General features: G+C 37.0%; 1 protein-coding gene across 4 annotated transcripts in view; it reads right to left on the minus strand.

Moving 5' to 3' along the window:
• Positions 1–13441, minus strand: part of QSER1 (glutamine and serine rich 1) — an 84619-nt gene that overhangs the window by 43318 nt on the left and 27860 nt on the right. For all 4 annotated transcript variants that reach the window (XM_040495512.1, XM_040495514.1, XM_040495511.1 and 1 more), the window contains 2 exons: positions 4585–4697; positions 3098–3259 (listed from right to left, as the gene is read on the minus strand). In XM_040495512.1, the coding sequence (XP_040351446.1) occupies positions 3098–3194 (97 nt within the window). In that variant the 5' untranslated portion in view covers positions 3195–3259; positions 4585–4697. The remainder of the gene's footprint in view (positions 1–3097; positions 3260–4584; positions 4698–13441) is intronic.

Consider the following 13441-nt stretch of genomic DNA (forward strand, 5'->3'; position numbering starts at 1 on the left):
GATGGCTCAGAACCTGGAGCCTGTTTCCGATTCTGTGTCTCCCTCTCTCTCTGCCCCTCCCCCGTTCATGCTCTGTCTCTCTCTGTCCCAAAAATAAATAAACGTTGAAAAAAAAAAATTAAAAAAAAATTACATTTCAAGACAGCTAGCTTTCTTAAAAGCAAAAACAAAGTTACAAAGGTATTAGCAATTTGTATCTATAATTGTTATAGAAATGAGTTTATAGATAATGCCATCTGAAAATTAAGAAACCAGTAAAAATGTACACAATCTCTAGTGATTAATTTATCCTGAAATCTCAATGCAATAGCAACAAACTAAAATGTTCATAACATTAAAATGAAAACTAAACTGTCTACATTTAACATGATAAATAAATCTAAAAATATACAGTGAGGTTAACACTGCAATTTCCTTTATCAAAATATATAAATTTTAAAAATCTCTTGGATTCCAAATTTTGGCTTTCTATGAACAACTTCCAATGACAATAGATGTGTGCTTATTATACAAGGCTGATCAGAAATTAATAAAGTATTATCAATAAGATTATTAACATTTCAAGAAACCATCCTAGCCACATATAGTAAAGTGAAAACGTATACTTTTGTGATCTAAAAATTCTACTTCTAGAAATTTATCATATAGCAATACATGGACACAATGATATCTATACAAGATACTTTCTTATAGTTATTGTGTGTAAGAAGTAGAAACAACCCGTATGTATACCAACATGGGAATGATCAAATAATTATGGCATATCCTATTAATACTATTGCTACAAACCCTGAGTACGTGAATATAGATGTTTTGATATACAAAGATATCAAAGAACTGTTAACTCTTCTCTACAAAAGTGGGAATGTAGTTAGGAAGTATCACTTTCCATTTCATATAACTTTTTTATTGTTTCCATGTTTTTTGTGAGCTTCCATTAAAATTTTGTTGTTTATTTTAGAAAAATAGGGGGAAAAAAAGATTCTCTGGCCCTTTCAAAAACCTTTTTCTCTCACTTCTTCCCATTAAATGTCAAGAAATATTGCTACTACAAAGACAGAAAGTAATCTAGTTACACTTAAAAGAATAAACATTTAGTATTTGTGTTTAAAATCATATAATCATAGAAATTGGAATAGAAAGCCTAACTGATTATGTGTAATGTACAATTATTCCAGGGACCAAAAAAGGAAGAAGCTACTTTGTTTCTTAATATTCTCCTTTATTTCACATTAAAACATTAGTTATCTCCTTGGAAGCAGAAAAAAAAAACTGCTAAATTGAGGAGCTCTATTAATGGAATTATATCAGAATAGTAAAGTATTATTTCTTACAGCTATTATTTAAAAATATCTCTTTGGGGCACCTGGGTGGCTCAGTTGGTTGAGTATCTGACTTTGGCTCGGGTCATGACAGGTTCCTCAGTTCTAGCCCTGCATCAGGTTCGCTGCTATCAGCCCAGAGCCTGCTTGGGATCCTCTGTCCCCCTCTCTCCCCCGCTCACACTCTCCCTCAAAAAAATATAAACATTAAAATTTTTTTTTTCAACGTTTTATTTATTTTTGGGACAGAGAGAGACAGAGCATGAACGGGGGAGGGGCAGAGAGAGAGGGAGACAGAATCGGAAACAGGCCCCAGGCTCCGAGCCATCAGCCCAGAGCCCGACACGGGGCTCGAACTCACGGACCGCGAGATCGTGACCTGGCTGAAGTCGGACGCTTAACCGACTGCACCACCCAGGCGCCCCTAAACATTTAAAAAATAAAACATCTCCTCAAATAATAAGATGACATTTCTTATTATTTAAAACAAAGCCTTTAAAAAAAAAAAAAACACGTAACTTTCCTGCCACCTGAGAAAAGTAAAAACATACACATAATTTTGGGGGAGAAATAAGTGAAAAATGGAATGTATATATAAACAGGGAAAATATAATATCAGCTTGTAATGTCCACTACAGTTTAATTAATGTCAGACTGAATTCCTCATCTGTATGAATAAAGGACTAGACAAGATAATCTAAGGCCCCTCTAATTCTATGGAATATCAGATAATTCAAATAAACTGATTTAAACAACTTACCTAGAAAATTTCAAGCTTGTACATTTTGAGAGTAATTCAGAATTTTAAATAAATAGTGATTTAATCTGTTCAACTCTGGATAACTTTACATTAAACTCTAATGATGAAATCAGTCTCAAGATTGTTTTTTACTATATCATCTACTCAACCTGAAGTCACTAAGATAAATGAATTTAATCGTTCACCAAAAACAAAAAAAGATAAATATGTGAGGTGATAGATGTGTTAATTAATCAACTGCGGGGTAATTCTTTCACAATGTATGGTGAATCACCACAACGTACACTTTAAACATATTATAATTTTATGTATCAATTATACTTCAATAAAGCTGAAATGGAAAAATAAAAGAAAATTTAATTTTTGCTTTCAACGTTTTTATTTATTTTTGGGACAGAGAGAGACAGAGCATGAACGGGGGAGGGGCAGAGAGAGAGGGAGACACAGAATCGGAAACAGGATCCAGGCTCTGAGCCATCAGCCCAGAGCCCGACGCGGGGCTCGAACTCACAGACCGCGAGATCGTGACCTGGCTGAAGTCGGACGCTTAACCGACTGCGCCACCCAGGCGCCCCAATTTTCGCTTTTATTAAGTAGACAAGTAGCTACATAAACTGCCAGATAGGAACTTTATACCTAGGGTTTATCTTCAATGATTATCTATCTTCTTCAATCTGTTAAGTTTTCACCGAAGTGATAAATCTGAGTTTCGTCCAACTTAAAATTGTGAAAAATTCCAGGTTTTAAACTTCACCGGAAAACCAGTAATTACTCTCAGCTACACTATATAATGACAAGGCCATAAAAATTTTTATCAGTATTTTTTCTGGACTTATAAGTTCTGAAAACAGGAGTGCCCGGATGCCTCAGCTGGTTAAGCATCTGACTCTTGATCCTGACTTGGGCCATGATCTCATGGTTCCTTGGGAGTCTCTCTCTGCCCCTCCCCCACTCATGCTTTCTCTGAAAATAAATAAATAAACTTTAAAAAAAAATTGTGAAAACAAAGAATCACCTGTCTGCCAGGATGGAGCCCTGAATTGTGGTAAAAGAGTAGTTCCTGAAGAAGCAGCCTGAGCAGTTCGGGATTCAACAGCAGAGAGAAAATTCATCACTGAAGATTCTTTAGTGTTAGTGCTGGCACTGTTCACACTAGTATCAAATATTCCAGAAAGACCTACGTTTGAAGATAAAATATGTCACAAAGTAAAATATTTAATAATACAAAAGTATATTTCTGTTCATATTTAATTAATTTATTTACCTATTTTTTTTGAGAGACAGAGAGAGTGCACCTGGGAGCAGGGGTAGGAGGAAAGAGAGAATCCCAAGCAGGCTCCATGCTCAGTATGGAGCCCTTGGAACCTGACGCAGGGCTTGATCCCATGATTCTGGGACCATGACCTGAGCTGAAATCAAGAGTTGAATGCTCAACTGAGCCACCCAGGTGCCCCCAGAGAGTCCTTTTTAAAATAAAAACAGGCGGGTGCTTTGGTGGCTCAGTCGGTTAAGCGTCTGACTCTTTGATTTTGGCTCAGGTCTTGACCTTGCTCGTGAGACTGAGCCTGGCATAGGGCTCCATGCTGACAGCGCAAAGCCTGTTTGGGATTCTCTCTCTCCTCTCTCTCTGCCCCTCCCCCCACTCGTGCACTCTTGCACTGTCTCAAATGTTTTATTTTTTTTTTATTTTTTTTTTTATTTTTATTTTTTTAATTTTTTTTTCAACGTTTATTTATTTTTCGGACAGAGAGAGACAGAGCATGAACGGGGGAGGGGCAGAGAGAGAGGGAGACACAGAATCGGAAACAGGCTCCAGGCTCTGAGCCATCAGCCCAGAGCCCGACGTGGGGCTCGAACTCACGGACCGCGAGATCGTGACCTGGCTGAAGTCGGACGCTCAACCGACTGCGCCACCCAGGCGCCCCTGTCTCAAATGTTTTAAAATAAATATATAAAAAAGAATCCCTGAAATTTAAGGCCAAAACCTCTACAACCCTAAACTGTTTTATTTTGAAATAGCAAACACACGTGAATTTGACGAAGCATGGTTACAATATAAAATCTACAAAAATCAGCGTGCCTGGATGGCTCAGTCGGTTAAGCATCTAACTTCAGAAGCTCAGGTTATGATCTCACAGCTCATGAGTTATAGCCCTGCATTGGGCTCTGTGCTGACATCTTGGAACCTGGGGCCTGTTTCAGATTCTGTGTCTTCCCCTCTTTCTGCCCCCCCCTGCTTGTGCTCTGTCTCTCAAAAAAAAAAAAAAAAAAAAAAAGGTAGAAAAAAGTTAAAAAAAAAAATCTACAAGGATTGGGAAGATCTCCCAATTAATTAATTATACAGATATTCCCTATCAGTAAAAGACAAAGCTTTTAATTTCATTTTCACTTTTCCCACAGCTCCATTATTTTCTGCCCACATTCATAACCCAAAATATGAAAACTGATTTTTCTTCTTATTCACTAAACGTAGCCAGATTAATTTTACAAGAGCATTTTTACCAGTTGGCTGAGGTGTGGCAGCATATCCAGGAAGCTGATGGGAGGCTGCAAAAGTCTGTCTCTGAAGGAGATCTGTTTCAGAGTGTGAGGGATGTCCTTCTTCATAGCTTAAACTAGAGGATAATAAAAATAAGTGACCAAAAACACAGCTCAAACCATATGATCAAAAAATTTCTAGGAGAGCAATTATCAAAAGTAGCAAAAGTCTCTGACTAAATTCAATAGATTTGATTAATAGATCAAATACGGTCTGACAATACTGTCAAAATGGGGAAATATGTTGAAGATATACTAGGAAGAAAAATGATACACAGTATATTCCTTAATTTAACTTTACTTCCTTTTACTGGGAGAGAAATAACATGGTACAGTGGGAAGAGCAATAGCCTGGAAAACAGGACAGCTGAATTCATTATACAACCTCTACCACCTGCTTACAGTATCAGTTGAATAAAAGAATGTCAGACTGAATTCTTCATCTGTATGAATACAGAATTAGAGAAGATGATCTAAGGTCCCTCTAATTCTACCATTCTATGGAGTATCAGATAATTCAAATAAACTGATAATTAAATAACTCACCTAGACAATTTCAAGCTTGTACATTTTGAGAGTAATTCAGAACAAGATATTTTTTATCCCCTTGACATTTATTTTAAATATTTTAAACCCAGAGAAGAATGGAAAGTCCAATAAAAATATTAACACCTGTTGCTTAAGACTCAATAATCATGAACATTTTGTTACCTTTGTTTTATTTTTCTCTACACACACATACACACACACACATACACACACACACACACATACATACACACACACACTTTTCTTTACATATATACACTTTTCTTTACTAAACCTTTCTTTTTTTACTAAACCACTTGAAAATAACTTGCATAAGGACACTACATCTTTAAATACTTCAGCTGTATCTCCTAGGAATCGGTCATTCTCCTATACAGCTAATTATCATTATAATTATCATTATTAGACTTGAAGAAACTTAACAATTTGAGTCAATAACAGTATGTAATACAGAGGTCATATTCTAATTTCCCAATTGTTGCCTAAATGTTTGGGATTTTAAAGCTCTTCTATGTAGGATCCAATGAAAAATTCAAGAATTACACTTGCTGGGGTGTCTGGGCAGCTTAGTGGGTTAAGCCTCTGACTCTTGGTTTCAGCTCAGGTCATGATCTCATGGTTCATAAGGTTAGGCCCCATGTCAGGCTCTGTGCTAACAGCACGGAGCCTGCTTGGGATTCTTCCTCTCCCTCTCCCTCTTCCCCTCACCTGCTCACACTCACATGTATGTGCACACTCTCTCTCAAAATAAACTTTTTTTTAAAAAAAGGAGAATTACACTTGGCTATTTCTCTTTAAATTTAGAACAATGCCTCTACCCTGCCTCTAATCCCAGATCTCTTTTGTCTTGGTTTCATGACAGACTTGTTGAGGAAAACAAGTCAGCTGAATGTAGACTATCCCAAATTCTGACTCTAAAGGATACCTCATGAGAAGTGCATAAATGATATTTTGTACTTCATATTGCCTCATATGAGGATACACATAATGTCAGTTTGTCTCATTGTTGGTGATACTAATCTTAAAGTGGGTAAGGTACATGTCAGATCTCTCCATGTAGTTATTTTTTCTCCTTTGAAATGCAATTGGGAGATGTTATTTAAGACTTTGTAAATACCTTATTCCCAAAAGCAAAGGTTTCAGACATCATCCATCTTTAATTAAGTTACCACCTTGGAGATTGGAAATGGTAGTTTTCTAATTACATCATTCCTTTAATATTTAAAAGTATTCTTCTGGGGCGCCTGGGTGGCGCAGTCAGTTAAGTGTCCGACTTCAGCCAGGTCACGATCTCGCGGTCCGTGAGTTCGAGCCCCGCGTCGGGCTCTGGGCTGATGGCTCAGAGACTGGAGCCTGTTTCCGATTCTGTGTCTCCCTCTCTCTCTGCCCCTCGCCCATTCATGCTCTGTCTCTCTCTGTCCCAAAAATAAATAAACGTTGAAAAAAAAATTTAAAAAAAAATAAAAAAATAAAAGTATTCTTCTGTAAAATAAAAATCAGCTTCCCCCCTTTTTCTCTCATGTACATACATGATATTTACTTATATTTTAATAATATTTTTCAAAAATGTAAACACCTTACACTTTAAATATATCGCTGTAGACTTAAAAATTGAGGTACAGTTGATATATAATATTATATTAGTGTCAGGTGTACAGCATAGTGATTCAACAATTATATACATTATGGAATGCTAACCATGATACATGTAGTTGCCACCTATCTCCTATAACATGATTATAATATTATTGACTATATCCCCTGCTATCAACATTTGTATATGTCTTTCATGGACGTATGTTTTCATTTCTCTTAAGTTAAATAGCTAGGAGTGCAATTACAGGGTCATAATGTAGGGGTATGTACTACTTTACATTACCATGTAAGGTAATATATCAAATTTCCATTTTTACTTTTTATTTTTAATTTTTTAATGTTTATTTTTGAGAGAGAGACAGAGCACGAGAAGGGGAGGAGCAGAGAGAGAGAGAGAGACACAGAATCTGAAGCAGGCTCCAGGCTCTGAGCTGTCAGCACAGAGCCTGATGTGAGGTTCGAACTCACAAACCGTGAGATCATGACCTGAGCGGAAGCCGGATGCTCAACTGACTGAGCCACCCAGGCGCACATTTTTACTTTACAACCTTTTCACTGCATGATATTTTCAGTCTTAATTTTAGTCATTCTAGTAGGTATAGTGGTATCTCACCACAGCATAATTTGCATTTCCTAATAACAAATGATGACGAGCATCTTTTTATATGCTAACAGGCTATTCTTTCAGCTCCTCTTGTAAAGTTCGTTCCGAATTTTTGCCTTTAAAAAAATTCAAGTTGTTAGCACTTTTCTTATATTCTGGATCTACCTTTTTTGTCAGATATATGTATTGTGAATGTTTTCTTCCAGTCTGATGGTCTCCTTTATACTTTCTAGTGTCTTTCTTTTTTTAATGTTTGTGAGAGAGAGAGAGAGAGAGAGAGAGAGAGAGAGAGCATGTGCATGAGCAGGGGAGGGGCAGAGAGAGCAGGGGCAGAGGATCCGAAGAGGGCTCCGCACTGACAGCAGTAAGCCTGATGCTGGGCTGGATCTCATGAACCGCTGAGATCACAACCTGGGTTGAAGTCGGATGCTCAACCAACAGAGCCACCCAGGTGCCCTCTAGTGTCTTTCAGTGAAAGGTGTTCATCAGTTTTGTGGTAAAAGCACTTAACAACACATCTACCCACTTAGCAAAGTGTGAAGTACAGTAGTATTAACTATGTTGTACAGCAGAGCTCTAGAGCTTATTCATCTTGAATAACTGAAACTCTATATTCTTTGAACAACTCCCCAATTCTCCCTTCCCCTAGTCTCTGGCAACCACATTCCTTTTCTCTGCTTCTGAGTTTGACTAACAAGGTTTTAATTTTTGATCAACCTGAATTATATTTTTTTCTATAAAGTCAGTGCTTTTAGTATCCTGTCACTAATATATTCACCTATATTTTCTTTAAGTTCTAAAGTGTTAGCTTTTTTTTTTTTAAAGTATTAGCTTTTATATTTAAGTGTATGAAATCATTTTGAGATAAATTTTGTAAGGTAAGGGTAAAGGTTCATTTTCTAAATTTCTTCAAAAATTAAGGCATAATTTGCATACAATAAAATTCACCCTTTCTAGTGTACAGGTGAGTTTGCAAAAATATGTAAATACTGCAAAAACTAAAGGAGAGAACAGTCCCAGCATTATAAAAGATTCCCCCATGCCCAACTATGGTTAGATCCTCCCACCATCTCCCAAGGATCTATTCTCTGTTCTTATAGTTTTCCCTTGCCCAAAATGTCAAATGAATAGAGTAATTTAACATGTTGTGTAGCCTTTTGTGTCTGGCTACTTTCAGTCAGCTTAATGCCTCTGAGATTCATCCATGTTTTTATTTATACCGGTAATTCATTACATTTTATAGCTGAGGTGCATTCCATTATGTGGATGCATCAGAGGTTAGTGCTTGTTTTAAATCCATTTATCACTTTAAGGACCTTCCGGTTCCTTCCTGTTTTTGGCAGTTATGAATAAAGTTGTCATACACCTGTGTATGTTTCTGTGTGAACACAAGTTTTCATTTCACTTGACTAAACATATAGGAGGGGGATGGCTGGTATGGTAATAAGGTAATGTTGAACTTTAGAGAAACTGCTTGTTTTCCAAAGTAGCTATCCTTTTTCTCATATCCCTAGTACTGTATGTCTGGTCTATGGCTCTGCATCCTCACTGGCACTAAGTATTACCAATTTGTAAGTTGCTTCTTTTCTTTTCAAAAATTTTAGCCATTCTAGGGGCGCCTGGGTGGCTCAGTCAGTTAGGCGTCTGACTCTTGGTTTCAGCTCAGGTCATGAGCTCACGTGATTCATGAATTCAAATCCCACGTCAGGCTCTGTGCTGACAGCATGGAGCCTGCTTGGGATCCTCTGTCTCCCTCTCTCTCTGCCCCTACCCTGTTCTCTCTCTCTCTCTCTCTCTCTCTCTCTCTCTCTCTCAAAAGTAAATAAACTTAAAAAATTTTTTAAATATAAAAACAAAGTTTAGCCATTCTAATTGGTGTGCAATAGTACCTCACTGTGATTTTAATTTGCATTTCCTTACTAACAATGTTTAGCATCATTTGCTCATCTAACATGCAGAAATCTTTGGTAAAATACCTACTCAAATCTTTTGCCCGATATCATCAAATCCTTGGTGAGATATACATTGTGAAAATAATTTCTCCCACTCTGTGGCTTTCATCCATCCTCATAATAATGTAGTTAGAAGAAGAGAACCATTTTTAAATGAATTTTTTTAGGATTTTATTTTTAAGTAATCTCTACACCCAGCGTAGGGCTCAAACTCACAACACTGAGATCAAAAGTCACATGCTCCACTGACTGAGTCAGCCATATGCCCCTATGAATTGTATTTTTGCTATTGTTGCTAAGAGATCTTTGCCTAATCCACTATCTCAAAGATTTTCTCCTTTTTCCTCTTGAAGGAAGGTTTGTTTCCTTCTGAAGTTTTATGGTATTACTTTTTCCATTTAAATCTGATTCATTTGGAGTTAATTTTTTGTACATGGTGTGAGGTTAAGGCTTGAGATTCATTTTTTTAAAAATTTGGATATGCAATTATCCCAGTACTATATATTGAAAAAAATTATTCTTTACCCATTGAATCGCTTTGGCATCTCTTCTTTAAAAAAAGTAGCCATATATTTGTGGTTCTATTCTTATCTATTCTGTTACATCAATATGTCTGTTCTTAGGCCAATAAAACACAGTCTGGTAAATGATTCATTCAGGTTGGACAAATCTTCCAATTTTGTTCTTTTTCACAACTATTTTGGGTATGCCAGGTATTCCCATATAAGTTTTTGAGTCAGCTTGTCAACTTCTACAAAAAACATTGTACTGAATCTATATATGACTTTCAGAAAAACTACCACCTTAGAAATACTGAGGACTCTAATCCAGGAGTATATCTATTTATTTAGGTCTTTAATTTCTCTGCAGTCTTCTGTAGTGTTTAGTGCATAATTCTTGTAAGTATTTTGTTAAATTTTTTAAAAGTTTCTTTTTTAAGTGTATTTATTTTGAGAGAAAGAGCATGCGCACATGAGTGTGATAGGAGCAGAAAGAGAGGGAGCGAAAATTCCAAGCAGGCTCTGGGCTGTCAGTGCAGAGCCCAACATGGGGGTTGAACTAACGAACCAGGATATCATGACCTGAGCCGAAGTCAAGAACTGGATGCTTAACTGACTGAGCCACTCAGTCACCCCAGTATTTTGTTAAATTTATCCCTAAGTATCTCATTTTTGTTATGTTGTTCTAGATGTTTTTTAATTATAGCTTTATTGATATGTAATTCACATACCATAAAGGTCATCCTTTTAAAGTGTACAAATCAGTGCTTTTTAAGAATATTCAGAGTTGTGCAACCAGAACCATAATCTAACTTTAGAATATTTTCACTGCCTCAAAAATAAACCTGTACCCATTATCATTCCACATATCCCCTGGCACCCAGCCCCAGGCAATCACTGATCTACTTTTGTCTCTATGGATTTGCCCTACTCAAAGTATTTCACAAAAATGGAATCATACTATACCTGGCCTTTTGCAACTAGCTTTTTTCACTTAACACAATGTTTCCACGGTTCATCCCATGTTACAACATCTATATATCAGTACTTCATTTTATGGCTGAATAATATCTCATTTTATAGATACACATTTTATTTAGCCACTTAACAGTTGATGGACATTTGGGGTGTTTCCACTGTTTGGCTATTATGAATCATGCTCCTAGGAACATTCATGTACAAGTTTTTGTGTGGATGTATGTTTTTCTCTTGGGTGTATACCTAGGAGTTGAATTTTTGAGTCATATTGCAACTCAAATATGTTAAACATTTTGAGGAATGGCCAACCAAAATAGTGGTACCATTTTACATTCCAACCAGCAATGGTTAAGGGTTACAATTTCTCAACATCTTTGCTGACACTTCTTACAGCCTGTGTTTTTATTATAATAGCTATCCTAGTAGGTATAAAATAGTATCTCATTGTGGTTTTGATTTGCATTTACCTAATGATGTTGAACATCTTTATGCTTCCTGACCATCTGTATTTCTTCTTTGAACAAATGTCTATTCCAATCCTTTGCCCACTTTAAAATTGGGTTGTTGTTGTTTTTTATTTTTTTATTTTTTTTTTAACTTTTTTTTAATGTTTATTTATTTTTGAGACAGAGAGAGACAGAGCATGAACAGGGGAGGGGCAGAGAGAGAGGGAGGCACAGAATCTGAAGCAGGCTCCAGGCTCTGAGCAGTCAGCACAGAGCCCGATGCGGGGCTCGAACCCACGGACTGTGAGATCATGACCTGAGCCGAAGTCGGACACTCAACCGACTGAGCCACCCAGGCGCCCCTGTTGTTGTTTTTTAAATCAAGGTGTAAGAAGAATTCCTTGTACACTCTGGATACAAGTACCTGACAAATACATGATATTTAAATATTGTTTCCCATTCTGTAAGTTATCTTTTTACTTTCTTGATGGTGTAATTTGCAGCCTGAAAGTTTTTTTGTTTGTTTTTTTTAATTTTTAATTTTTAATTTTTATTTTATTTTATTTTTTAGATTTTTTAAAGTAATCTCCACACCTAACATGGGGTCAAACTTACAACTTCAAGATCAAGAGTCGTATGCTCCACCGACTAAGTCAGCCAGGTGCCCTTGAAGCCCAAAAGTTTTAAAGTTTGAGTTTGTGTTTTGTTTTTGTTTTTTTTCCTACACCAACAACCACTTCTCCAACTCTCTGGACACCAACTGGGTGACCATCCAACAATTCGGTTCAACCTTTTTTTTTTTTTTTAATGTTTTATTTATTTTTGAGAGAGAGGGCACAAGCAGGGGAGGGGGAAAGAGAGTGACAGAAGATATGAAGCAGGCTCTGCACTGACAGCAGCAAGCTGGACAACGCAGGGCTCAAACCCACAAAATGCAAGATCATGACCTAAGCCTAAGTTGGATGCTTAACCAACTGAGCCACCCAGGTGCCCCTTAAAATTTAAGTTTAAAATTAGATGCAGGTAAGAGCACCTGGGTGGCTCAGTCGGTTAAGCATCCAATTTTGGCTGGGGTCATGATCTCACAGTTCTTGGGCTCAAGCCATAAGTTGGGTTCTGTGCTGACAGCTCGGAGTCTGGAGCCTGCTTTGGATTCTGTGTCTCCCTCTCTCTCTCTCTGACCCTCTCCCACTTCTGCTCTGTCTCTCTCTCAAAATTAAATAAACATTAAAAAAATTAAAAATAATTAAATAAATAAAATTAGATGCAGTTCAACAGATTTTTTTGTCACTTGTGTTTGTTTTTTTTTTTTAAATTTTTTTTTTCAACGTTTATTTATCTTTGGGACAGAGAGAGACAGAGCATGAATGGGGGAGGGGCAGAGAGAGAGGGAGACACAGAATCGGAAACAGGCTCCAGGCTCTGAGCCATCAGCCCAGAGCCTGACGCGGGGCTCGAACTCCCGGACCGCGAGATCGTGACCTGGCTGAAGTCGGACGCTTAACCGACTGCGCCACCCAGGCGCCCCGTCACTTGTGTTTTTGATGGCATATCTGAGAAACCATTACTTAACCAAGGTCCTAAAGATTTATTCCTATGTTTCCTCTAAGAGTTTTACAGTTTTAATTTTTCCATTTAGGTCTACAGTGCATTTTGAATTAATATTTGTACATACTATAAGGTAGGAGTCCAACTTTATTCTTTTGCTACTCATTTTGAATATAATTTGAAATTCTTTAATAATAAAAAACATGAATGAGCATTCATTGGCCAAAGTTGAAAGATTTTAACCCTGACAATAATCTGATAGTCACTGGTTTGTTGACATCACTTATTTTTTTAAATCTGTGTTTAAGTTTTTTTAGTAATCTCTACACCCAATGTGGGGCTCGAACTCATGATTCCAAGATTAAGAGTCACATGCTCTACTGACTGAGCCAGCAAGGAGCCCCAACAAAAGCCAGATTAAAAAAAAATTATCTTGGTAAAAAAATATGTCTCAAAACATGGTCAACAAATTCCCATATTTGAACCAATAAAAGATTTCCTTTGAATAAATATACATTTATTTAATATCGGACTTACCCTGGTATAGTCCTCCTAGCCCCCAGGTCTGGATGGGTGGTACGGATAAAGACAGAGAATTTATACTATCCCCATATATAATCGAAAAATTACAGGAGCTAAGGCCTAGAG

This window comes from Herpailurus yagouaroundi, unplaced genomic scaffold (assembly GCF_014898765.1).
Source record: "Herpailurus yagouaroundi ecotype Mexico unplaced genomic scaffold, PumYag 187, whole genome shotgun sequence".
Lineage (NCBI taxonomy): Eukaryota > Metazoa > Chordata > Mammalia > Carnivora > Felidae > Herpailurus > Herpailurus yagouaroundi.